The sequence below is a fragment of the Theropithecus gelada genome, chromosome 9 (assembly GCF_003255815.1).
Source record: "Theropithecus gelada isolate Dixy chromosome 9, Tgel_1.0, whole genome shotgun sequence".
Classification (NCBI taxonomy): Eukaryota; Metazoa; Chordata; class Mammalia; order Primates; family Cercopithecidae; genus Theropithecus; species Theropithecus gelada.
In genome coordinates, this window is record NC_037677.1 from 37,311,854 (window position 1) to 37,338,550 (window position 26,697).

At 49.4% G+C, this 26,697-nt stretch overlaps 1 protein-coding gene and 1 pseudogene across 3 annotated transcripts in view; one reads left to right on the forward strand and one right to left on the reverse strand.

The window, feature by feature from the left end:
* CAMK1D (calcium/calmodulin dependent protein kinase ID) overlaps positions 1-23,480 on the reverse strand; it is a 490,031-nt gene extending 466,551 nt beyond the window's left edge. For both annotated transcript variants that reach the window (XM_025397235.1, XM_025397236.1), the window contains exon 1: positions 23,123-23,480. In XM_025397235.1, coding sequence (XP_025253020.1) covers positions 23,123-23,214 — 92 coding nt within the window. In that variant the 5' untranslated portion in view covers positions 23,215-23,480. The remainder of the gene's footprint in view (positions 1-23,122) is intronic.
* Positions 13,364-14,219, forward strand: LOC112631770 (annotated as a pseudogene). Its single transcript, XR_003121190.1, has one exon. The product of XR_003121190.1 is annotated as a 60S ribosomal protein L6 pseudogene (transcript).
* Positions 23,481-26,697: the final 3,217 nt, after the last annotated feature.

Genomic DNA, 26,697 nt, shown 5'->3' on the forward strand with positions numbered 1-26,697 from the left:
AAACTACAAAAAATTAGCCAGGTGTGGTGGTGTGCGCCTGTAGTCCCAGCTACTCAGGAGGCTGAGGCAGGAGAATCGCTTGAACCCAGGAGGCAGAGGTTGCAGTGAGCTGAAATCACGCCACTGCACTCCAGCCTGGGAGACAGAGTGAGACTCAGTCTCCAAAAATAAATAAATAAATAAAGTCAATGCCCTTTCATTTAGCACCTGTAATACGCAGCACGTGTTACAATCTTTGTTTGTTTGTTTGTCTGTCTGTTTGTTTTGAGGCAGGGTCTTACTCTGCCACCCAGGCTGGAGTGCAGTGGAGTGATCTGGGCCTCCCAAAGTGCTAGGATTACAGGCGCGAACCACTGTGCCCGGCCTACAATCCTTATTATTATTCTTATTATTGCAACAAAACCTCACAACAAGCTGGAAAGGTAGGTACTGTTACCCCCACTTAAATATGAGAGAAGAGAAACTCAGAAAGATGATGTAACTCGCCCAAGGCTTCATGGGTCCTGAATGACATAGTTAGGATTTGAACTTCATGAATCTAATCAAAGCCTATGCTCCTTTTCTTCCACTTATCCGTTCATTTACCCAACAAACTTTTTTTTTAAATAGGGTCTTGCTGTTTGACCCAGGCTAGAGTACAACAGTGCCATCACAGCTCACTATAGCCTGGAACTGTGCCATCTCTTAGGAGCCTAGAACTCCTGGCCTCCAGTGAACCTCCTGCTTCAGCCTCCCAAGTAACTGGGAGTACAGGCATGAGCCACTGTGCCCGGACAACAAACATTTTATTTTATTTTACTTATTTATTTTTTATTTTATTTATTTATTTATTTTTTGAGACAGTCTTGCTCTGTTGCCCAGGCTGGAGTGCAGTGGTGTGATCTCACTGCAACCTCTGCCTCCCGAGCTCAGGCAATTCTCCTGCCTCAGCCTCTGAGTAGCTGGGATTACAGGCATCTGTGACCATACCTGACTAATTTTTGTATTTTCAGTACAGACAGGGTTTCACCATGTTGGCCAGGCTGGTCTCAAACTCCTGACCTCAAGTGATCGTCCTGCCTTGGCTTCCCAGGTAGCTCGGATTGTAAGTGTGAGCCACCATGCCCAGACACAAACATTTACTAAACACAAAGGTGTCCCGCCTGAGCAAGGCGCTGCCCGTGTGTGAGGCCTGCTCTGCTGGGGCCTGGGAAAGCCTGTAGGCGGCCGTAGCACAGGCTAATCTTAAATCAGGTCTTTGCAGGGAGACCCTGTGGCGATCAGAGGCGCCTGTTCTCTGCTCTCCACTCCCTGAATTGGTTCCCTGTCACCTACTTAGGGAGACGTGGCCTGGATCCCCAGCAGGCAGGGGGAAGGCAAGCAGAGGGGCAGGGGCACCAACTGCCCACAGCTCCCAACTCCCCAGGAGCCAGACACATCTTCAAAAGCTCCTTTCACACCCACAAAGCGAGTGACAAAGCAATGGAGAGATCATGACTGAGGCCGCCCAACCTCCGGCACAGACCATGTCTTCCCCCTGGTAACCACCACTACACTGGTGCCCTGTCATGACACTTCCTACTGGTCACAGTTCACATCCTTATAGATAACACAACAGGAAGATGACTTGGCCAAAGCCCAAGGCCTGGGGGTGTTGGAGATTAACTGTAGGACCCGGGCAGGTCACATCATCTCAATGCACCTGTTTCACAGCCCGTAAAATGAGAGAGCTAATCTAGCTGATCATCTCAGTTACAAAGACCTCACCCTCTTTTTGTTTTTTTTCTGAGACCGTCTAGCTCTGTTGCCCCAGGCTGGAGTGCAGTGGTGAGATCTCAGCTCATTGCAACCTCCGCCTCCTGGGTTCAAGCGATTCTCCTGCCTCAGCCTCCCGAGTAGCTGGGATTACAGACCCTGCCACCATGCCTGGCTAATTTTTGTATTTTTAGTAAAGACGGGGTTTCACCATGTTGGCCAGGCTGGTCTCGAACTTTTGACCTCAAGTGATCCACCCACCTTGGCCTCCCAAAGTGCTAGGATTATAGGCATGAGCCACCGCTCCCAGCCCCCAAGACCTCACCTTCTAAGCTAGGGGTCCACAGCCCCCAGGCCATGGGACCAGTACCAGTCGGTGGCCTGTTAGGAACTGGGCAGCAAAACAGGAGGTGAGCAGCCGGCAACCAAGCAAAGCTTCATCAGTACTTACAGATGCCACCATTACTTGCATTGCCGCCTGAGCTCCACCTCCCATTCAGTCAGCAGTGGCATTAGACTCTCATCAGAACACAAGCCCTGTTGTGAACTGTGCGTGCCAGGGATCTAGACTGCATGCTCCTCATGAGAATCTAACACCTGATGAGCCGTCACTGTCTCCCATTACCCCCAGGCGGGACCGTCTAGTTGCAGGAAAACAAGCTCAGGCTCCCACTGATCCTATATTATGGTGAGTTGTAGAATTGTTTCATTACATATTACAATGTAATAATAATAGGAATAAAATGCACAATAAATGTAATACGCTTGAATCATCCTGAAACCATCCCCCTGCCCCTGGTCCATGGAAAAACTTCTTCCACGAAACTGATCCCTGCTGCCAAAAAGGTTGAGGACCACTGATCTAACCTCAAGAACTTCCAAAGACTGTGTTCTAAAGAGGGGTTGGCTTCAAGGTTTAGGGCATCTGCAGCTGAGCAGAAAGCAGGACTGTACGTGTAACAGTGTTTGTGTCACGAAGCAACTGAGAAGCTGGCTTCCTGTGTCTTACCCTAAGCAGGGAGAGTCAGCCACACTTGGATATGAATATTTTTTATCTCCTTTTTCTCACAAGTATAATTAGCTCTCTGGAAGTCTGTGGAGTCGGGTCTCATCTTGGCAACAGGATCTGTCCCGCTGCTGATTCTGGGGATGTGTTTAGAAGTGGTCATGAGGATAGAGACAGTGACCATGAGAATAAGCCAAGCAAGGCCATCACCACCTCCATCACTGCCCAGCTACACAAAGTACTGACACACTTCAAGTCTGACACGTACTGTGCTCACAAAGACTGTATCTTATAGGGGATAAAGCCACCCCTATATCCACAGCCAATGCACAGTGATTCAGGCACACCACCTGGTAAAACACTGAAATACCTCCAGTGAGTACAGAACCACAGCCCCACCTCCACAGGTCCAGCCTCACCACTCATCTCTGGGGTCTCTCCCTAGATCTGCCACCCACCCCGCAGAATGACTGACTGCCAATCATCCAGCCAATGACTGACTCTTTTTTTTTTTTTTTTTTTGTGACGGAGTCTCCCTCTGTCGCCCAGGCTGGAATGCAGTGGCGCAATCTCAGCTAACTGCAAGCTCCGCCTCCCGGGTTCACACCATTCTCCTGCCTCAGCCTCCCGAGTAGCTGGGACTACAGGCGCCCGCCACCTCGCCTGGCTAATTTTTTTGTATTTTTAGTAGAGACGGGGTTTCACCGTGTTAACCAGGAAGGTCTCGACCTCCTGAACTTGGGATCCGCCCACCTCAGCCTCCCAAAGTGCTGGGATTACAGGCGTGAGCCACCGNTTTTTTTTTTTTTTTTTTTAAGACAGAGTCTCACTCTGTCACCCAGGCTGGAGGGCAGTGAGTAATCTCAGCTCACTATAACCCCCACCTCCCGGGTTCAAGCGATTCTCCTGCCTCAACCTCCCAAGTAGCCAGGATTGCAGGCATGCGCTACCAGGCCTGGCTAATTTTTTTTTAATTTTTAGTAGACATGGGGTTTCACTATGTTGGCCAGGCTCGTCTCAAACTCCTGTCCTCAAGTGATCCACTCACCTTGGTCTGCCAAAGTGCCAGGATTACAGGCATGAGCCACTGCGCCCGGCCCAACAACTGATTCTTACTGTCTCCTTTATATTCTTCCATATTTTTCAAATTCTCTACAAGGATGACATGTTGCTGTTCTAATTTTAAGTTTTTCTTACAGTACCAATCACTTAAAAACCGAAAATGAAAATAATACAACAACATTGAAATAGTGCCAGAGAAAATAAACTATGAAACTTTGAGGTTTGTGTTGATAACTTTCAGATTCAAGATCAACGTATGACCCAGCTTCTACAGGAAGCCTGCCCAAAAGACACCAGCTAGGTTTCAAGAGGTGAATGTGACACTGATGCTGAGAGAAGGAAACATTTTTTTTTTTTTTTTGAGACAGAGTCTCATTCTGTCACCCAGACTGGAGTACAGGGGTGCGATCTCTGCTCACTGTAACCTCCGGCTCCCGGGTTCCAGCGATTCTCCCACTTCAGCCTCCTAAGTAGCTGGGATTACAGGTGTGTGCCACCATGCCTGGCTAATTTTTTTGTATTTTTTAGTAGAGGCAGGGTTTCACCATGTTGGCCAGACTGGTCTCGAACTCCTGACTTCAAGGGATCGGCCCACCTCAGCCTCCCAAAGTGCTGGGATTACAGGCGTGAGACATCCCAGGCAGCCGAGAAGGAAACATTTTTAAAGCTATAATCTTTAGGCCAGGCGCAGTGGCTCACGCCTGTAATCCCAGCACTTTGGGAGGCCGAAGCGGGCAGATCACAAGATCAGGAGATCAAGACCATCCTGGCTAACACAGTGAAACCCCATCTCTACTAAAAATACAAAAAATTAGCCGGGCGTGGTGGCGGGTACCTGTAGTCCCAGCTACTCAGGAGGCTGAGGCAGGAGAATGGTGTGAACTCGGGAGGCAGAGCTTGCAGTGAGCAGAGATTGCGCCACCACACTCCAGCCTGGGCGACAGAGCGAGACCTGTCTCAAAAAAAAAAAAAAAAGCTATAATCTGTGTAACATCATAATTCCTCCTGTATGTATTAATGTTAGGCCTTTACTATAATATATACCAAGCATCACACATTCTTTCTCTCATTTGGGATCTATAAAGTCTATAACGTAAGCAGGTATTATTATTCCCATTTGACAAACAAGGTCATCAGGACACAGAGAGGATAGGCCGGCTCGGTGGCTCATATCTGTAATCTCAGAACTTTGGGAGGCTGAGGTGGGTGGATCATTTGAGGTCAGGAATCCACGACCAGCCCGGCCAACATGGTGAAACCCCGTCTCTATTGAGCATACAAAATTAGCCGGGCGTGGTGGTGTATACCTGTAGTCCCAGCTACTCAGGAGGCTGAAGCAGGAGAATCGCTTGAACCTGGGAGGCGGAGTTTGCAGAGAGTCAAGATCACACCACTGAACTCCAAACTGGGTGACAGTGAGACTCCGCCTCAAAAAAAAAAAAAAAAAAAGACTCAGGATAAAACCAAGATTCCATAGTTCTTAAATGGCAGAGCTGGGACTCAAACTCACACCTCCTGACCTCTGCTTCCTTCAGGGGTATGCCGCAGCCACCTTCCAGCGACTCCTAGCTTAAATCAGGAATTTTGCAAGTAGGTTGTTAAACCATGGGGAGCTTGGAATCGGACCGGGTGGGAGTATTCACACCATAGAAATCAGCAAGTGCTACAAATCAGAACAGCCGTCGCACCAAGGCCAGTTATCAGCACACAACTGACTCCAATGGCCTCCTTCTCTTCCCAAACCATAACACGTGCTCGCACAGAGGGCGAGGTTTTGCTTTTTTTTATATATCAGTCAGTACTTCTCTATCCCATCAGCTCCACTAACCAGCTTCTTAGCAGCCTGATAAAAAGAGAATGATGGCCAGGCGTGGCGGCTCAGGCCTGTAATCCCAGCACTTTGGGAGGCCAAGGTGGGTGGATCACCTGAAGTCAGAAGTTCAAGACCAGCCTGGCCAACATAATGAAACCCCATCTCTACTAAAAACACAAAAAATTAGCCAGGTGTGGTGGTGTGCGCCTGTAATCCAAGCTACTCGGGGGACTGAGGCAGGAGAATCGTTTGAACCCAGAAGGTGGAGGTTGCTGTGAGCCGAGATTGTGCCACTGCACTCCAGCCTGGGCAAGAGAGTGAGTCTCCACCTCAAAAAAATAAAAAATGGGCACTGGAGTCAGGAGACTCCTAACTTTCCACGTGCCTCTTAGCAACCTCTTCACCAGAGACATTTAACCTCTCTGACCCTCCATGTCCTTGTCTGTTAAATGAGGTCAGTAATTGCTGCTCACTCACTCAGTCAGAAGGAATCATGGATGCAAAAACCACACTGCAAACTGTAAAACACCAAGCAGCTGTGGAAAACAGCATGGCGGTTCCTCAAAAAATGAAACACAGAATGACCGTCCAATCCAGCAATTCCACTTCCGGCTATATACCCAAAAGAACTGGAGGCACGGGCTCAGACATTTGTGCACCAATGTTCACAGCAGAACAATTCACTACAGCCAAGAGGTGGAAGCTACCTGTGTCCATTAACACACGAATGGATAAACAAAAATTAGCCGGGTATGGTAGTGCACACCCGTGATACCAGCTACTGGGGAGGCTGAGGCAGGAGGATCACTTGAACCTGGGAGGTGGAGGCTGCAGTGAGCCAAGATCATGCCACTGCACTCCAGCCTGGGCGACAGAACGAGACTCTGTCTTAAAAAAAAAAAAAACTTAGGAAACAAAAACTGTGTCTGAACTGAATATATATAGCCTTTTTTTGTCAGTATCCTCTAAAGAATACAGTATAACTATTTACATAATATTTACATTGTATTGGGTATTACAAGTAATCTAGAGATGACCTAAAGTACATGAGAGAGGAGGCCAAGGAGGGAAGATCACCAGAGGCCAGGAGTTCGAGACCAGCCTGGCCAATGTGGTGAAACCCCATCTGTACTAAAAACACAAAAATTAGCCGGGTATGGTGGTGGGCACCTGTAATCCCAGCTGCTTGGAAGGTTGAGGCAGGAGAAATGCTGAAACCTGGGAGGCGGAGGTTGCAGTGAGCCGAGATTGTACCACTGCACTCCAGCCAGGGCAACAGAGCAAGACTCCATCTCAAAAACAAAACAAAACAAAAGGCCAGGCGCAGCGGTTCACGCCTGTAATCCTGGCACTTTGGGAGGCCGAGGTTGGTGGATCACATGAGGTCAACAGTTTGAAACCAGCCTGACCAAAAAGGTGAAACCATCTTCACTAAAAATATAAAAATTAGCTGGATGTGCTGGCGTGCGCCTGAAGTCCCAGCTACTTGGGAGGCTGAGACAGGGGAATTGCCTGTACCCACAAGGACGAGGCTGCAGTGAGCCAAAATCACACCACTGCACTCTAGCCTCAGTGACAGAGTGAGACTCTATCTCAAAAAAAAAAAAAAAAGGCTGGGCGCGAGGTGGCTCACGCCTGTAATCACAGCAATTTGGGAGGCCGAGGTGGGTGAATCATGAGGTCAAAAGATTTGAGACCATCCTGGCTAATACAGTGTAACCCTGTCTCTACTAAAAATACAAAAAATTAGCTGCGCGTGGTGGCGGGCGCCTGTAGTCCTAGTTACTTGGGAGGCTGAGGCAGGAGAATGGCGTGAACCCGGGAGGCAGAGCTTGCAGTGAGCCGAGATGGCGCCACTGCACTCCAGCCTGGGAGAGAGAGCAAGACTCCATCTCAAACAAAAAAACAAAAAACAAAAAGTACATGGGAGGATGTGCAAAATGTATATGCAAATACTACACCATTTTATATCAGACACTAGAGCACCGTAAAATTTTGTTATCCGCGGCAGGGTGATTCTGCAAACAGTCCCCAGGAAATACCAAGGGATAACTGTATCACATGGTTCTACTTCTATGTGGTACCTAAAGTAGCCAAATTCACGGAGACAGATGGTGGAAAGGTGTGTATCGAGGGTCAGGGAGGAGGGAATGGGGAGTTAGTATTTCATAGGTGGAGTAGAGGTTCAATGTGGGAAGATGAAAGGGTTCTGGAGATAGACGGTGGCAATGGTTGGTCAATGCTGTAATGTACTAACGCCACAGAACCGCACACTTCAAAATGGTTACGATGGCAAGTTTTATACTATGTATTTTTTAACCACAATTTGTTTTTTGTTTTGTTTTTTGTTTTAAGGAGCCGAAAGTTTAATAGGCAAGAAAGAAGGGGGAAGAAAGAAAGAAGCAGCTTCCCTGTACAGAGACAGAGGGAGGGGGGCTCCAAAGTCAGGAGATGGAACCCCACACTTAGGTAATATCAGTCAGCTATATTCAATGGCTGAAGGAGGTGTTTAACCACAATTTTTAAAAAACAGTCAAATAGGCTAGGCGCGGTGGCTCACGCCTGTAATCCCAGCACTTTGGGAGGCCGAGGCGGGTGGGTCATTTGAGGTCAGGAGATCAAGACCAGCCTGGCCAACATGGTGAAACCCCGTCTCTACTAAAAGTATAAAAATTAGCTGGGTGTGGTGGTGCATGCCTGTAATCCCATATACTCGGGAGGCTGAGGCACAAGAGTAGCTTGAACCCGGGAGGCGGAGATTGCAGTGAGCTGAGATCACACCACTGCACTCCTGCCTGGGCGACAGAGCAAGACTCCATCTCAAAAAAAAAAAAAAAACCTGTCAAATAGGAAGTTCTGTTATTATATCGAATTTATATCCATTTGTCAAATAAGCTGAAAGGGCCACAGAAAGCCAACACTGTCTGTTCATCATGACTAGAGCCTCAAACTCCATTTTTGCTGACCATGCTAACACACACCCAAAACATCCAAGGAGCATAATTCTTGTACGTTATTGCCAAATACAGGCTGTCCCCAACTTATACACAAAATCTGTTCCCAGAGATCACTGAAAGCTTGTTGTTGTTGTTGTTGTTGTTGTTGTTGTTTTGAGGCGTATTTTCTTACAGAAGTGGAATTTTTCATGGTGACCTGGATCCTATTCCCACCTAAAGAAGCCCTGGCATCCACGGAGAGCTGTGACGGTATCTGCAGTCCCGGCCCGGCCCTGGAAGAAAGGAAGATGGGAGAGGCAGCCACACAGCAGCCTCCCTTTCCAGAGCCCAGGACAGTTTAGGACCCAATTTGGCAACAGTTGATGTAGGCTGGCTTGTGGGTCCTTTTCCCCAAAGCCCCAGTGCATCATTCCCACCTTGCCTCACTCAGCCCTCAACTCCCCAGTTTGCGACCCATTTGAGCCTCCAGGAACGAAATTACTTCTTCCTTCTGCCTCCCATTCAAATGCTAATCAAGTACTGAGAAAAAGTTCTTTCCTTAAAATCACTTACATAGTAAATGATTGGCAGCCTCTCAACCTATTTCAAAGTATTTATATCTTCTCAAGTTTTAAGGCAAATCTGAAGCAGTCTTTTTTCAAGGTTAAGGAAGTATTAGCCCATAAATGGGAGGACATTTGGGGGCAGGGGACGCTGGCTGGCTGGTCACTCCGATACCTCCTGGCTTCGTACAGCTTCTCTTCTCTCCATCCACAAATTTTCCAAAGCTACAAAGGTTTAGGGTTTTTCTTTTTCACAACACTTTGGGCCTTGTACGAAGGGACAGTGTTGTGTGGGGAGGCAGGCAAGACTGCCACTTGAACAACAGAAACTGTCTGAGGTTTTATTTAACACAATACCTTTAGGATTCCATTTACGGCACCAAATCCAATTTATTGTAAAACCAATTTCAGTGATCTGTGTTGTGGTCATGAAAGACAGAGAAAGGTCCTCTCAACAACTAATATTGACTACTTTCAGTTGGAGGAGCTTTCTCTTCCTCTGCTCAGCCTGTGATAGAGGCACCAATAAATCAAGATCCCGGACATTGTCTGGCTGCCACAGGGACTAAAATGGACAGGTCAAGAGGAGAAATCATGGTTGATTTGGAAATTAGCCCCCCAAGTGTTACACTAACATCCTGTGACCTGGGACATTTAAAGCTTTTGAGATCTTCTCCCACCTCCCACGCAAAAATCCCCCAAAAGAATATGCGGTATATACACATGTATGCTGCCATTTTTAAATACTCTAGCATTAAAATAAATTCAGTACCTATAGGTTTTAAACTACGAAACTCCATGATGGTTAGACACCGTAAGGAAGTTCCTTGAGTCATCAAATCAAAACAGGAGTTTCAATAAGAAACAAAGCAGAAAGACTGAAGCAATTTTCCAAAAAGAAAAGTATGTTGAATCAAAGAGAACCCACGGGCTGCCTGCAGACCTCCGTGCAGTGAGAAGCGACTCTTCCCCAGGCTGATGGAGAGAGGGACAGAGTTTTTAAAAACCAGCTAAGGGTTCAGGGAGAGGTGCAGAGGGAAAAAAAAAAAAAAAAAAAGCTGAGAAGCTACCCAGAGGGAGGGCTGAGCCTGGGACACACAGCTAACTAGGTCACTCCAGCACCGGAGCTGGGCCAGAGGACGTTTCAGGCAGAGTCTTTTGCTTAATGCTAGCATTACATGAACTAATCACCCCTGTTGGGAGCAAATGTTGAATGGCTCAGCGGGCCTTCCAAATCTGTGGAAATGGCCTCCGAGGAGCGGGGACAAATGACAGGGAGCAGGCATTGACTGCGCACACACCCACGTGCCACACACGGCTCTCAGTGGTTCGTGTGCATCCTCATTTCATCTTCACAAGCCTCACATTAGGTTCAAGTGTTATCCTGTTTTACAGATGAGGACATGAGGCTCAGAATGGTAAAATAATTGGCCCAAAGCCATACAGCTAGAAAGCTGTGGACCCAGGATTTCCACCCATATCCGTGTAACCTCCGAGTACGTTGTTAGCTACTCACTGTACCGGGAAGAACAACTGTGGATCGGTCTTCCCTGGCTGACTGAAGAATTGTTTATGATTTCTGAAACCATAAATTTTGGGGGAGGGTAAATATGCACCATCCTGCCTATTTGCAACAAGAGCTTCCAAAAGTCGATTTCCAACAGACACTGACGTGTTCTTCCCCACCGGAACCGGCCCCAAATGTCCAACGGAGGCCAACCTCAGCTGCTGGAGGTAACTATAGCTTGATGATAGTTACTGTACCTTCAATCCCAGTTATGTGCCAGGTACGTCACATACATCACTGAATCCTTACAACAATCCCACCAGGCAGCAACTCCTATCTCTTAAACTCAGAGAGATTAAGGAATCGATCCAGAGGCATTCAGCTATAAATGCCTGCACCAGAACCATCTTTCTATTACGTTCCATTGCCTCCCCTACCTGGCCTCAGCAAACACACCCAATGAAAGGTTTGCTCTCAAGGTTCAGTGTTAACCAGGAGACAGAATCCCCCATTTCTTTTTTCTTTTATTTTTTGAGACAGAGCTCACTCTGTCGCCCAGGCTGGAGTGTAGTGGCACAATCTCAGCTCGCAGCAACCTCAAGCATTTCTCATGCCTCAGCCTCCCGAGTAGCTGGGATTACAGGCATGCAACACCATGCCAGCTAATTTTTGTGTTTTTAGTAGAGATGAGGTTTTACCATGTTGGCCAGGCTGGTCTCGAACTCCTGACCTCAGGTGATCCACCCACCTCAGCCTCCCAAAGTGCTATGATTACAGGCATGAGCCACTGCACCTGGTCCCCCATTTCTTTTTTCTTTTTTTTCTCTGTGGGGACACGGTCTCTCTCTGTCACCCAGGCTGGAGTGTAGTGGTACCATCATAGCTCACTGCAGCCTCAAGTGATCCTTCTGCCTCAGTCTCCCAAAGTGCTGGGATTACAGTTGTGAGCCAGCACTCCAGGCTGGAATCCTCTCCACTTCTAAGTCCTGCTGAAAGATTTGGAAAAACAGCACAAGACATGGAGAACTGATAGCTGAAGATATAAAATGAACTTTGGTCTGTGGCGTAATGAACTTGACCTATGACATGTATTTGGAGGTTACCTTTGATGTAACTGGAGCCTGAATAATTAATACACTGAATAATAAACCAAAAAGAAAAAGAAAAGAAAATCAAGTGAGAGCTAATAAAAAACTACCCCAAAGAAAAAGAGATCTCCCTCACCACAGAAAGTCAAAGGGGCACAGAGAACATGAACCGAGATCAGGCTGGAATCTGTCCCGGAGTCCATGTGCCCTCCTGAACTAAATAAGCACGGAACTGACCATCTTGCATCAGGAAAATAACTTGGGTCTGCTGACTCAGGCACCAGCTTCATGGTGGCCGCCTATAAGCAGTTTCTTCATTAATTAAAGAAACATAATGGCCAAGCGGAGTGGCTCCTGCCTGTAATCCCACCACTTTGTGAGGCTGAGGCGAGCAGATCACTTGGCGTCAGGAAATCTAGACCAGCCTAGGCAACATGTTGAAACATCATCTCTACCAAAAATATAAAAATTAGCCAGGCATGGTGGCATGTACCTGTAGTCCCACCTACTCGGGAGACCGAGGCAGGAGAATCGCTTGAACCCAGGAGGCGGAGGTTGCAGTGAGCCAAGATCGCGCCATTGCATTCCAGCCTGGATGACAGAGCAAGACTCCATCTCAAAAAATAAAATTTAGGCCAGGCACGGTGGCTCAAGCCTGTAATCCCAGCACTTTGGGCGGCCGAAACGGGCGGATCGCGAGGTCAGGAGATCGAGACCATCCTGGCTAACACGGTGAAACCCCATCTCTACTAAAAAAATACAAAACACTAGCTGGGCGAGGTGGCGGGCGCCTGTAGTCCCAGCTACTTGGGAGGCTGAGGCAGGAGAATGGCATAAACCCGGGAGGCGGAGCTTGCAGTGAGCTGAGATCCGGCCACTGCACCCCAGCCTGGGCGACAGAGCGAGACTCTGTCTCAAAAAAATAAAATAAAATAAAATAAAAAAATAAATAAAATTTAAATTAAAAAATTTAAAAAAGGAAACATACCGCCGGTGGGCAAGTTGACCAGTAATGTGACAACTCTCTGTTGGACCAATGCCTAAGCCCTCCCAGAGGAAAGAGGAGGAGGAGAAGCAGGAGGAGAGAGATTGAAGGGGATTTAAGGAGATTTATTCAGGGAAAGGAAAGATTAAAGAGATTTACAGAGACCCAGCCAAAGAAAAACTCCACAAGTTAACCCCTAAAATCCTCCCCTGAGAGCACACAAATGTCCACCTGGCACCAGCCAAACCTAGTTACTGTCCATTCAGTGGCCAAGTTTGAACCAGAAATTTGTACTTGAGACACAGTCATCATTAGCTTATCTGGGAACAAACTCTACCCAAACTCCCATTTCCCAGATCTTATGTTACTAATCAATAAGGACACTGAAGTTTGTTATCTTTACCTTTTTTCCTTTTTTTTTTTTTTTTTTTTTGAGACCGAGTCCGCTCTGTCACCCAGGCTGGAGTGCAGTGGCGCAATCTCGGCTCACTGAAATCTTCACCTCCCAGTTCAAGCAATTCTCCTGCCTCAGCCTCCCAAGTAGCTGGGACTACAGGTGCACGGCACCACACCCAGCTAATTTTCTGTATTTTCAGTAGAGACAAGGTTTCACCATGTTGGCCAGGCTGGTCTTGAAATCCTGACCTCAAATGATCAGCCCACCTCTTTCCCATCTTGCAAGATGGCGGGTGAAAAAGTTGAGAAGCCAGATACTAAAGAGAAGAAACCCGAAGCCAAGAAGGCTGATGCTGGTGGCAAGGTGGAAAAGGGTCACCTCAAGGCTAAGAAGCCCAAGAAGGGGAAGCTCCATTGCAGCCGCAACCCTGTCCTTGTCAGAGGAATTGGCAGGTATTCCCGATCTGCCATGTATTCCAGAAAGGCCATGTACAAGAGGAAGTACTCAGCCGCTAAATCCAAGGTTGAAAAGAAAACGAAGCAGAAGGTTCTTGCAACTCTTACAAAACCAGTTGGTGGTGACAAGAACGGCGGTACCCGGGTGGTTAAACTTCGCAAAATGCCTAGATATTATCCTACTGAAGATGTGCCTCGAAAGCTGTTGAGCCACGGCAAAAAACCCTTCAGTCAGCACGTGAGAAAACTGCGAGCCAGCATTACCACCAGGACCATTCTGATCATCCTCACTGGATTCCACAGAGGCTTACTTGTGACTGGACCTCTGGTCCTCAATCGAGTTCCTCTACGAAGAACACATCAGAAATTTGTCATTGCCACCTCAACCAAAATCGATATCAGCAATGTCAAAATCCCAAAACATCTTACTGACGCTTACTTCAAGCAGCAGCAGCTGCGGAAGCGCAGACACCAGGAAGCTGAGATCTTCGACACAGAAAAAGAGAAATACGAGATTACAGAGCAGCGCAAGATTGATCAGAAAGCTGTGGACTCACAAATTCTACCAAAAATCAAAGCTGTTCCTCAGGGCTACCTGCGATCTGTTTGCCCTGACGAATGGAATTTATCCTCACAAATTGGTGTTCTAAATGTCTTAAGAACCTCATTAAATAGCTAACTACAAAAAAAAAAAAAAGATCAGCCCACCTTGGCCTCCCAAAATGTTGGGGTATTACAGGCATGAGCTACAGCACCCAGCCTGTTATCTTTTTTCAATTAAAAAAAACTTCTAAGCCAGACATGGTGGCTCACACCTATAATCCCGGCACTTAGGAAGACTGAGGCGGGTGGATCGCTTGAGCCCAGGAGTTTGAGACCAGTCTGGGCAATACGGTGCAACCCTATCTCTACAAAAAATAAAATTAGGCCGGGCGCAGTGGCTCACGCCTGTAATCCCAGCACTTTGGAGGACCGAGACAGACAGATCGAGATCATCCTGCCTAACACAGTGAAACCCCGTCTCTAATAAAAATACAAAACATTAGCCGGGCGTGGTGGTGGGCGCCTGTAGTCCCAGCTACTAGGGAGGCTGAGGCAGGAGAATGGCGTGAACCCAGGAGGTGGAGCTTGCAGTGAGCCGAGATGGCGCCACTGCACTCCAGCCTGGGCGACAGAGTGAGACTCTGTCTCAAAATAAAAATAAAAATAAAAATAAATTAAAATAAAATTAGTCGGGCATAGTGGTGTGGGCCTATAGTTGCAGCTACTCAGGAGGCTGAGGTGGGAGGAACACGTGCGCCCACAAATTCAAGGCTGCAGTGAGTTACGATCACATCACTACACTCCAGCCTGGGAGACATAGCAAGATCTTGTTTAAAAAAAAAACAACAACAACAAAAAAAAACACACAAAATATAAAACATCCTGTCAAAGAAAAGGAGTAAGAGTTCTCGCATTTATTATATTTCTCACTGAAAGCGTTTGGGCTTTGAATTCCCAAGTCAACTTGGACAGTTAGAGGTTAAAGGCCCACCTGTCAAAGTGATCTAGCTCTTTTTTTTTCTTTTTTCTTTTTTTTTGAGACAGAGTTTTGCTCTTATTGCTCAAACTAGAGTGCAATGGCGCAATCTCAGCTCACCGCAACCTCCGCCTCCCAGCTTCAAGTGAGTCTCGTGCCTCAGTCTCCCGAGTAGCTGGGATTACAGGCATGCGCCATCACGCCCGGCTAATTTTTGTATCATTAGTAGAGACGGGGTTTCTCCATGTTGGTCAAGCTGGTCTCGAACTCCCGACCTCAGGTGATCCACCCACCTCAGCCTCCCAAAGTGCTGGGATTACAGGCGTGAGCCACCCCGCCCGGCCTGATTTAGCTCTTCCTATTGATAATTCTAAAGGCACGAAACAGCACTTTCACAGAATTAAGCAGCTCTTTCCTCTGCTAACATTTCCAACCTATCACAGGCGTTTCCTACTGTGACAAAAGAGGAGGTACCTCGAAGTCCCTCCGAGAATTTCATCTTCAAATTCAGAATCCCTCCCCGGGGGAGCTGAGAAGCCCAAGGCTGTGAGCCTGCCGCTGTAAACTGTTTCCAGAGTCTCCCAACACAAGGGCACCCACAATGCGCAGACAGAGCAGGTGCTCCGAGAATTCTTGGTGAAACCGAACAAAACCACCAAATGAACTGTTCTTCCAACCTCAAGTCCTGGGAGAATCTCAAACCCCACATCCAGTCTACCAGCAATTCCTACCAGGTCCACCTTTAAAACACATCCGGAATCCAGCTGGGTGCGGTGGCTCCCGCCTGTAATCCCAGCACTTTGGGAGGCAGAGGCGGGCGGATCACGAGGTCAGGAGATCGAGACCTTCCTGGCCAATATGGTGAAACCTCATCTCTACTAAAAAAATACAAAAATTAGCTGGGCGTGGTGGTGCACACCTGTAATCCCCGCTACTCAGGAGGCTGAGGCAGGAGAATCACTTGAATCCGGGAGGCAGAGATTGCATTGAGCCAAGATCACGCCCACTGCACCCCACTGCCTAACTTTATTTTATTTTATTTTTTTTTTTTTGAGATGGGGTCTCGCTCTGTCGCCCAGGCTGGAGTGCAGTGGCACGATCTCGGCTCACTACAAGCTCCACCTCCCGGGTTCATGCCATTCTCCTGCCTCAGCCTCCCTAGTAGCTGGGACTCCAGCCTGGGCGAGACTCTGTCTCAAAAAACAAAAAAACACAACACATCCAGAATCCAATCACTTCTCATCACCTCCATGCTGCTTCCCAATTCTAAACACCATTACCTCTCAGCTGGATCACTGCAAGAGCCTAACTGATCTCCCCACTTCTGCCCTTGAACCCCAACCCTCTGTTCCCAACACAGTCACCCCAGGGATCATTAAAAGCACAAATCAGACCAAGTCATTCCTCTGCTCAAAACCCTCCAAGGTTCTCCATTTCTCTTAGAGCTAAAGCCAAAGTCTTCACTGCAGCCTATGAGGCCCTTGTCAACCTACCCTCCCACACCCCCCTTGTCCTCACCCTCCCCCCATCTCTCTCTCATCTTAGCTCCCCTTACTCCTCCCCTTTGGCTGCATGGCTTCCTGGAAGCCACTGGGCCTCAAAAATGCTAGGCATGGCCAGGCGTGGTGGCTCACACCTATAATCCCAGCATTTTGGGAGGCTGAGGTGGGAGGATCGCTTGAGCTCAAAAGTTAGAGACCAGCCTGGGCAACAAGGCAAGATCCTATCTCTACAAAAATAAAAAAAAATCAGCCAGGTGTGGTGATGCACACCTGCAGTACCAGCTACTCGGGAGGCTGAGGCAGGAGGATCGCTGGAACCCAGGAAGTTGAGGCTGCAGTGAGCTATAATTATGCCACTACACTCTGACCTGGTGACGGATTGAGACCCTGTCTCAAAAAAAAAAAAAAATTCCAGGCAGGCTCCCACATCAGGCACTTGCCCTTGTGGCCGCCTTTGACCGGAAGAGTCTACATTCAGACAGTTCCATGGCTCTTTCCAGATCTGAATTCAAGTGTCACCTCAAGCTGCCATCGCCCCACCCCACACATCCCCTGTGGCTCTTGGTTCCTGCCTAACCTGCAGCTTCTAACGTGCTGTTCCTTTCCCTTCTTTGCTCCTTGTATTTTCTGTGGCTCCAGGAGAGCAGGCATTCTCGTCTGCTCACTGCCGTCTCCTCAGTGCCTAGAATATAGCAGGTGTTCAACCGATATTTTTAAATGTATGAGAGGCTGAATTTATATCACGCCTCAAAACAAGAGGACTTGGGAATCCAAACGTCTAAGGAAGACTGCAGCGGGGATACCCTCGGGGAGAAGTCTAGGGGCTTCCCGCCCCTCCTTTTTTCTCAGTAATGTTCTTCCTAATGCTTCTCACGGACTCTCAAATTCTAAGTAACCCCAGGAAAACGACTATGAAATCCACCAGTCAAATATACGAACCACCTCGAGTGTTTATGCGTTATCTCCCCCACCACACACACACACACACGCACACACACACATAAACACATATATACCAAAAAAGAAAACTTGAGTCTGTTTTCCATCTGGACTTTCAGACAAACCAATCATCTGTATCCTTAATAGGTGTATTTATTGGGCAGTTTCAGAATAAGTAGGGTAGTATGAGATGAGTGGGAAAAGATGGCGCTTGACCCATGGAAGTTTCTATTTATAGTCTTCCTAAAGCAGCACCCAGCAGGCACTCATTTCATGAAAAAGGAGACGCACTGCTATTGACACGAAGTGGGATCAGGGTGCTGGTCCTGAGCTCTTATTGTGCCACCAGTACAGTCACAAAAATGTCCCTCCAGAGCCAAGTGCAGTGGCACGTGCCTGTCATCCCAGCACTTTGGGAGGCCAAAGTGGGAGGATCACTTGAGGCCAGGAGTTTGAGACCAGACTGGGCAACACAGCAAGACTCTGTCTCCACAAAAAATAAAAAAATTAGCCAGGCGTGGTGGTGCACACCTACAGTCCTAGCTACTCGGGAGGTTCAGGAAGGAGAATCACTTGAGCCCAGGAGTTTGAGGCTGCAGTGAGCTATGATCGCACCACTGCACACCAGCCTGGGTGACAGAGCATGGTTCTGTCTTTAAAACAAAAAAAAATTTCCTCCAAACAGAAATGAGCTGCACCTAGCCACACAAGGAAAGCCCCCAGGGAACAAAAGCAAGTGCCCTCCTTACACACGGACCCACAAAATCTTAGGGTTGCAAGGGTACTTGAAAATTTTCTCATGGGCCGAGTGCGGTGGCTCACGTCTGTAATCCCAGCACTTTGGGAGGCCGAGGCAGGCGGATCACGAGGTCAGGAGATCAAGACCGTCTTGGCCAACACAGTGAAACCCCATCTCTACTAAAAAATATAAAAAATTAGCCAGGTGTGGTGGCACGTGCCTGTAATCCCAGCTACTTGGGAGGCTGAGGCAGGGGAATCACTTGAACCTGGGAGGCAGAGGTTGCAGTGAGTTGAGATCGCGCCACCGCACTCCATCCTGGCGACAGAGCAAGACTCCGTCTCAAAAAAAAAAAAAAAAAAACAGAAAGCAAGAGAAAATTATCTCATGTTCCCTGTTCCCCACCCCCAACCTGCCTTGATTTTATAGATGAAGAAACTGAGACAGGGAGAAGGTAATGTAGGTCAATGTCCAAGCAGCCTACAGGCCACAAAACCTTTCATGGCTGAACCAGACCTAAAACCCAGTCTCAAATCCTCCACGATGCCTTGTCCAGCCATCTACAGACTGGAATGACTTCAATTTCAAATGCTCAGCCTATACGAAAAACATGTATTCATACCCCGTGGAGATGAAGATACATTTTCTAGGGCATGCCATGTTCTGCACTCCCAGGGAAAAGAGGTTTGTTAGGAGATTCATTTTGTAACGTGCCAAGTACCCAGGCCTTTCCATTCACATGCATTTCACAGCCTGGAAATTGCAGAAGTGACTTCTGTGAGTCTGGGGTGCTTCCTAGACACCACACCAAAGCTTTCCTCCCATCCATATACTTCTCTGAATAGTATTTTAGGGGGTTTTTTATTTTTTATTTTTTGCTTCAGTAGTCACTGAAAGATAGTTACGATAGAGATGGCCTGAACAGCCTTGGCAAATACACCAACAGAAATGTGTACCCCTCCTAATTGGCCATTACATAACATTTATTTGCTCTCATAGTGTGCCCAGGGTCTGAAAACATGCTGATTAATAGACAATAATTAAGTCTCACCACCTTATTCAGAGATATGATTATGTTCTGGGATTCCCTTTTGTAGGAGGCTGCACCGAAGCAACACAGGTTGAAAGGTTTCTCCCTGAGACCTGACTCAGAGGTGCATCAGACAACCCAGGCCAGACCACAAAGCCCAGTCCTTTCTCTTATGCTGCTCTTTGCTCCTCAATCTCATTTTCCACCCTCCTGGGCCAACTTTCAATCCCATTCGGCCCCCACTCTCCAGCAAGGTCCCTCTAACCACACAGACTGTCTTGACCCCTTAGCTTCCAACAGTAAATGCTCGGCTTCATGAGGTGAGACACCTGGATAAGGCAGTGGATATCAGATTACAAAGTGTGGCAAAGTGAGTGCTCCTCCAGCCTTTGCAATGCTTTATTTTAAATGCATGTGAACATTGTGAGCTGACAGCTCTGCTTCTCGCAAGGCTTTCCTGCCTTTGTATCTTAAAGACGAAAGGAGAAAGTGGGGCAAACAAAGTGACTGGAACTGTGGCATACTTTGGAAATGAATGCTAGTGGTTAATTGTTGACGCCTTTCATTTGTGTTAGATTTCATTCAAAACAAGAGAAGGGACCAGACTCAAAATCCACACTGAAGGGAGGAGAAGTCAACTCCACATTAAGACTCAGGCCAGGGTCACCAGGGTGGAGCAGGCATCTCGAACTGGGGACCACTTCTATAAAGTACACAGAGGCAGCCAGGCGCAGTGGCTCACGCCTGTAATCCCAACACTGTGGGAGGCCCGGGCGGGTGGATCACGAGGTCAGGAGATCGAGACCATCCTAGCTAATACGGCGTAACCCCATCTCTACTAAAAATACAAAAAAAAATTAGCTGGGCGTGGTGGCGGGTGCCTGTAGTCCCAGCTACTCGGGAAGCTGAGGCAGGAGAATAGCATAAACCCGGGAGGCAAAGCTTGCAGTGAGCTGAGGTCGTGCCACTGCATTCCAGCCTGGGCAACGAAGCAAGACTCCTTCTCAAAAAAAAGAAAAAAAAAGAAAGTCCACAGAGGCAAAAGGATGACAATCCAAAAGCTCTGAAATGCTTCCAAGTTTAGATAACATTATGCTATTATTATTGCCATCATTATGTTTTCTTATTTATTTATTTTTTTTTTTGAGACCGAGTCTCACTCCGTAGCCCAGGCTGGAGGGCAGAGGCGTAATCTCGGCTCACTGAAACCTCCGCCTCCCAGGTTCAAGCGATTCTCCTGCCTCAGTCTCCCGAGTAGCTGAAATTATAGGCATGCGCCACCACACCCGCCTAATTTTTGTATTGTTAGTAGCGACAGGGTTTCACCATGTTGGCCAGGCTCGTCTCAAACTCCTAACTTCAAGTGATCAGCTCGCCTTAGCCTCCCAAAGTTCTGGGATTACAGGTATGAGCCACCACGCCCAGCCCAATATGTTTTCTTTACGTTAATATTAAAGTTCGTGTTCCAAATACTAAAGTTAAGTCAAATTATTTACTCAACATTTGCCATTACAATATCTACAAAGTGTGTCAACCCTGTATGGATAATCAAAAGTGGCTCTGTCTATCTGTTCACAGATACCAGCTCTGCCACTTAATAGCTAGCTAAGGTGTGGCAGGTCACATAATATCTCTGCCACCTTAGTTTTCTCATCTGCAAATTGGGTATAATGGTAAATACCTACTTCGTAAGGTTACTCTGAAATTTAAATGAGTTAATACACATAAGGCATGTAAAATAAGACCTGATCTTGGGTATACATTTCAGAATACCATCTATGATTACCATGATTATTATGTCGAGTAAAAACATCTGGATTATCGCACTGTTTCTCTATCATTCTTCTAGGTCCCCTGCCGGCGCTACAGCGGGAAGCTCCTTTGCAAAGAATTCCATCCCAGGCAGAAGGGAATGCTTTGGGACCCTAAGAGGGACCTGTTCCCAAAGCTCACTGAACATGGCTGGAGTCCAAGAGGCTGTTCTGCCAGAGATGCACTCTGGCACCAGAAGGCAAATCCCCATTTTTCCCCAAGGTGGAAACCACCCGCAGTCATCTCCAAACACGGTGCTCCAGCAGGAGCCACAGCTCGGAGCCTCAGCAGCCCTGCCACTGCAGAGGTGCAGCTGCAGGAGTCAGTTAGGGGACAGGGCATCAGTCACCCCGAGGCTACAGGCAAGAAGCCAGTGTGGGTGGGCTCGGGTGGGGACAAGCCATGCACAGGAAGGCATTCACACAGGGTGGGTCCCCACACTCTCCCATTCCCTCATCGGCGGCCACAGCACGGGTCCTGGATGACAAGCAAAGGCCATGCTTTCTTGTCTCTCAGTAACTTGAGCATCTCAGAATCACAACCCCAAACCCAAATAAACCTCAGTGGCAATTTTCAAAAGTTTTGACCCAAACTAACCCCTTACCTGGCTGCACTGAGAGGCAACCCCAAACCCCTATTTATTAAAAAGCTACATCTTTTTCTGTTTTCATTCCAACAAAGGTAGCAAATAGGTGCCCTCCCTGAAAGGCAACAACCACAGCAGGGAGACCCCGCTCTAATCCTCAGCGTGCGCCTTCCTGGGAATCAGAAGCAGGGCTGGGAACGCCACCCTCACAACTTCACTCCAGGGGACCTCCTGCAGATCTGCGTGGGGATGGGGGGAAATGACTGAACAGCAGCAGACCCCGAGCCTGGAGGTGAAGACAATCTGGGTAATGTGGTGCTGGAAAAAAACCAAGCACAAAAACAAGCACACGGAAAAAAAAGGAGGAAGGAAAGAGCCCCCGACAACGCACTGATTTATCCCAGGAAATAGCTCCTTTCTCTTCCCAGCCTAATCAACACCTCCATGAACCCCTGCAAAATGTGCACTTCAGACTGCACACTTGTGCGTGAATACACATACACTGGCCGATACTGATGCACAACAAATACTGATCGTATGAGGGAAGAAAATAACTTTAACTTCAGACTCATTCGGCAGATCCTGACTCTCTTTCACTATCAGCCTCCCCACCTATTCTGAGCCACTCCAAAACAAAACAAACAAGACCCAACTCCTGGGCAGAAAGGGAACAGCAGCTGAGCTGAGCAGCACACACTTGGAGCGTTCCTGCCATCGACTTCGGATTATTTCTGCTTTCTTGAGACGCAGCCATCAGCATGGGACCCGATGCAGCCGGGAGAGCACCGCCCGCGCAGCGACGCGCACAGACCCTCCCTTGGAGACGCGCTCCCCGGCGCGTGCGGCCGAGCCCGCGTGAAATGCACAGACCCTCAGGTGAGGCTCTGCCCACGTGTGACCCTGAGCACTGCGAAGCCCTTCCCTTCCATCCTCGCGTGGCCACCCAAAGTCTTGCCTACACCTCGTACGTGCAGATGCCAGTTCCATAGGAATACACGATGTAAGGACAGAAATGGGAATGACTGGAGGCTGATCTTCTCGTGACCACGTCTCGCCAACGCGGTGCGCCCATGCACACGGCGAGTAAACGCACACAGCCGGTAAACAGCCATCCCCACCATGCTCAGCCCACAGTCACGCGTGGGGAGAAGGCAGCGGAGAGGGCGGCGGTAGCAGGGGAAGTGGGAAGTCGCGCGCCCGCGTGGGCTGCTCCCTGACAGCCCGGCGCTGCCCCCTCCCCCTCCCGGGAACGGCGCCCACCCGGGGGTCGCAGGCCCACGCGTCGGGTGCGCTCGGGGGGCTCTGCAGCGCGGAGATCGGGACAATGAGGACGCGGTGACAGGCTGGGTTCCTGCCGCGGTGGTGGCGGCGGCGGCGGCGGCAGCTGGAGCTGCCCGTGCAGCCCCTGCCGCGGCCACCTCCACCCTCGCCTCCCCGGTCCCCACTTACGTTCCGAGGGTCTCCTTGAACTCGAAGATCTTCTTGATATCTTCAGCTTGCTTTTTCCAGGAGGAGCTGCTCTCGCCGTTCTCCCGGGCCATGGCCGACGAGCGCGGCGCGGAGGAGCGGCCGGGGGCGCGCTGGGGAGGGGGCGCCGGGGGCGCGGCGCTGGCGCAGGGGCGGTGGGGATGCCGGGCAGCTCGGGCTGCGGCGCAGCTTCCTCCTCTGCAGTTTCCTCTTTCGCTCTCGCCGCCGCCGCCGCGGTCCCTCCCTGGCTCTTATTTCTGCTGTTCTCGGGCACAGACTTCCTGCCGCCGCCGCGCGCCAGCTCCTTTGCCGCCGCCTGCCAGCCTCACTTTCTGCTACTTTCTTGCCTCCCTCCCGCTCCCTCCCTGCCGCCAGCCGCGCTCCCCCCCACCTCGCGCCTCCTCCCCCTCCTCCCCCTCCTCCCCCTCCCGCGGGCTCCCCGCCCTCCCCGTGCGCCCCGGCCGCTCCCTGCCTCCAGCGCGCCGCCTTCGGGGATGTCCCGCTCCCCTCCCAGGAGCGCCGGGCCGCGGCCGTCGTGCCCCCTGGAGCCCCGGCGAGGGCGAGTGCGGGCCCCCGGCAGGTGCGGGGCGCACGCGGGAGAGCCCCAGCCCCTCGGGGAGCTGGAAACCGAGTCAAGTCTGGGGGCGCCGGGGCTTTCCCGTCTCCGGCGGGAGGGGGCGCCTCTGCGTGGCTCGGAAGCGCCAGGCGGGCGGGGGTGCGCGGCGGCCGGATGCGGGGCGCCGAGGGCGGGGCACCTTCCCGCGCTGTGGCCTGTGGCCCGGGGGACCCGAGGGGCGCGGCGCGGGGCGGGTGGGGGCCGGTTGTTATGGCGACGGGCGGCGGCGGCGGCTGGGATGGAGGCGGCGGCGGGCGGGAGCTCATTCGCATTGCACCAAATCGGTTTCACGTCAGTTTCGGGACGGACCCGCGAGGAGCAAGCCCGGGAGCCTCTGGGCGGGCACGCGCAGGACGCGCCAGCAGCTGCCTCGTGGTCCCTTTGCTAGCAAAACTCCCGGGAGTGTTTGGCGGCCGTGCGGGCGCCCTGGTGCTGGGCTGGAGCGGCCGGCAGGCCCGGCCGGCCTGGCTGCCCTGGCTCACGCTTGGCCCCTTCTGGCATCTCCCTCTCCTCCTAGAGACTCAGTGGGAAGAAGTGATCGTCTGCCCCGCAGTCCCCTCGAAGGAGGGGCCCACCCGCGGCTGGCTTAGTAGGGTGTCCGGGTGGTGGGGCAGGCACCTGCTTTCCTATGGACTGCCAAAACTAACCCGGAGAATTCCCTCCGGACTCCCATCTCCCGCTGTACTTTGGCCTGCCCACCCCACTCCTGGTGTCCACCTGTCAGAGGGCAGCCCACGTGCTCCAGTTCCCTGGTCCCCAACCTGCAGGGGCGACCTCTTGATCGGAAATTTTTAGATAGCAACACTTCCCCTCCCTCGGGGCCCCTCCTCGTAGTTGGGTAAACAGCTCTGTCTCTTGATTGGGGACACCTGTCCCATTTTCCCAGGACTGTTCCAATTTCACTGTAAAAGGAAAAAATATACATATATGCTCCCGGAATAGGAAACTTCATCCAGCACCTTCTCCCTAGTTCTGACTTTGGCTGGAGTGGAGGCAGCCCAGCTGCTCTCCCTCAGCCCCTACCCTGACCCTAAAGAGGTCAGACGACACCCTGGCATCCCCATTCCTAGGACCTCAATGCCGGTTTCCGTCTTTCAAAGACGGTTAGCTTAAGGTTCTCCAAACTCAGAAGAGCAAATAGAGGATTTACTTGCGGGTTAGATATAGAATAAATCCACAAACCCAATTTCCAAGAGGGATGGGTGAGAATAATTACTAAGGAACCTCTCTTATACTTGAGGCACATTACCAAGGTCCAAGGCAAACAGCATCCCCTTCAATAAAAAATATATTTGAAAAACTATCGTGTATTTTACTTGTGCCAAAGGTTAGATAATACATACAATGGGAACCAGGGCATAAGTCAACTAAGATCCCAGCTGACACTTATCCCATGCTCCACCATCAGCATCTTCTTGTCCTTTCTTTCTCCTTCCCTTCCTCCCACTCTGTTTCCTTCTCCTCCTTTCCTATCTGGTTCTCTCCTGTGTTGCCCTTGCTCCCTAGCCTCAGGAACAGCCTCCAGAGCTCATGGAAACAATTCTCCTTCTCAGCTTTTATCCCCACAGCTAAAGAAACGCTGATTCTCTGCTACTCGGCCGTAAAAAAGAATGAAATCATGTCTTCTGCAGCAACGTGGTTGGAACTGAAGGCCATTATCTTAGGTGAAATAACTCAGAAAGTCAAATACCACATGTTCTCACTTAGAAGTGAGAGCTAAGGCCAGGTGTGGTGGCTCACGCCTGTAATCCCAGCACTTTGGGAGGCCTAGGTCAGTGGATCACCTGAGGTCAGGAGTTCAAGACCAGTCTGGCCAACATGGTGAAACTCTGCTAAAAACAAAAATTAGCTGGGCATGGTGGCACATGCCTGTCATCCCAGCTACTTGGGAGGCTGAGGCAGCAGAATCGCTGTAACCTAGAAGGTTACAGTGAGCCAAGATTGCACCATTGCACTCCAGCCTGGAGACAGAGCAAGACTCCATCTCAAAAAAAAAAAAAGAAAGAAGTGGGAGCTAAATAATGTGTACATGTGGACAGACAGTGTGGAATGATGACATTGGAGACTAGGAAGGGTAGGAGTGGGGTAGGGGATGGGATAAGAAATTAACTAATGGGTACGATGTACCCTATTCCGGTGATAGTTAAGCTAAAAGCCCAGACCTCACCACTACGCAATATATCCATGTAACAAAACTGCACTTGTACCCCTAAATCCATAAAAATAATCATTAGAAAAAAAGAAGGCAATTTTACAGTAACAGTAAAGATGAAGGGAAAGCAAAGGAGAAGTTCCACGTGGCTCTGGGGCCGTGATTTTTCTTAGCAGGCTATAAGCTCCTTGAGAGGAAGGCACCTATTAACTTTCTCACCACTGTTTCCCAGCACCCATACTGACTGATCTGTCAATGTGTGTCGAATGGGTAAAGAAATGAAATTGAGGCCAGACACGGCGGCTCACACCTGTAATCCCAGCACTTTGAGAGGCAGAGGCAGACTGATCACCTAAGGTCAGGAGTTTGAGACCAGCCAGGCCAACATGGTGAAACTCTGTCTTTACTAAAACTACAAAAATTAGCCGGGCGTGGTGGCGCACCCCTGTAATCCCAGGTACTCAGGAGGCTGAGGCAGGAGAATCACTTGAACCCAGTAGGCGGAGGTTGCAGTGAGCCAAGATCATGCCACTGCACGCCAGCCCGGGCAACAGAGTGAGACTCTGTTCAAAAAAAGAAAAGAGAAATGAAATCTAGTTAAGACTGCTGTTTGGTATTTGTTGTACTGGTGGAACTGCTGTAGGGTGCTTTATTTCTTTTCCAAACTTTCTGTAATGATGTTCATTTGGCATTATCAAGCTATTCTAAGTTGGACGAGGTCCTCAAGAAAAAGCACACTTCTTTTTTTTCTTTCTTTTTTGTTTTTTGTTTTTTGTTTTTTGTTTTTTG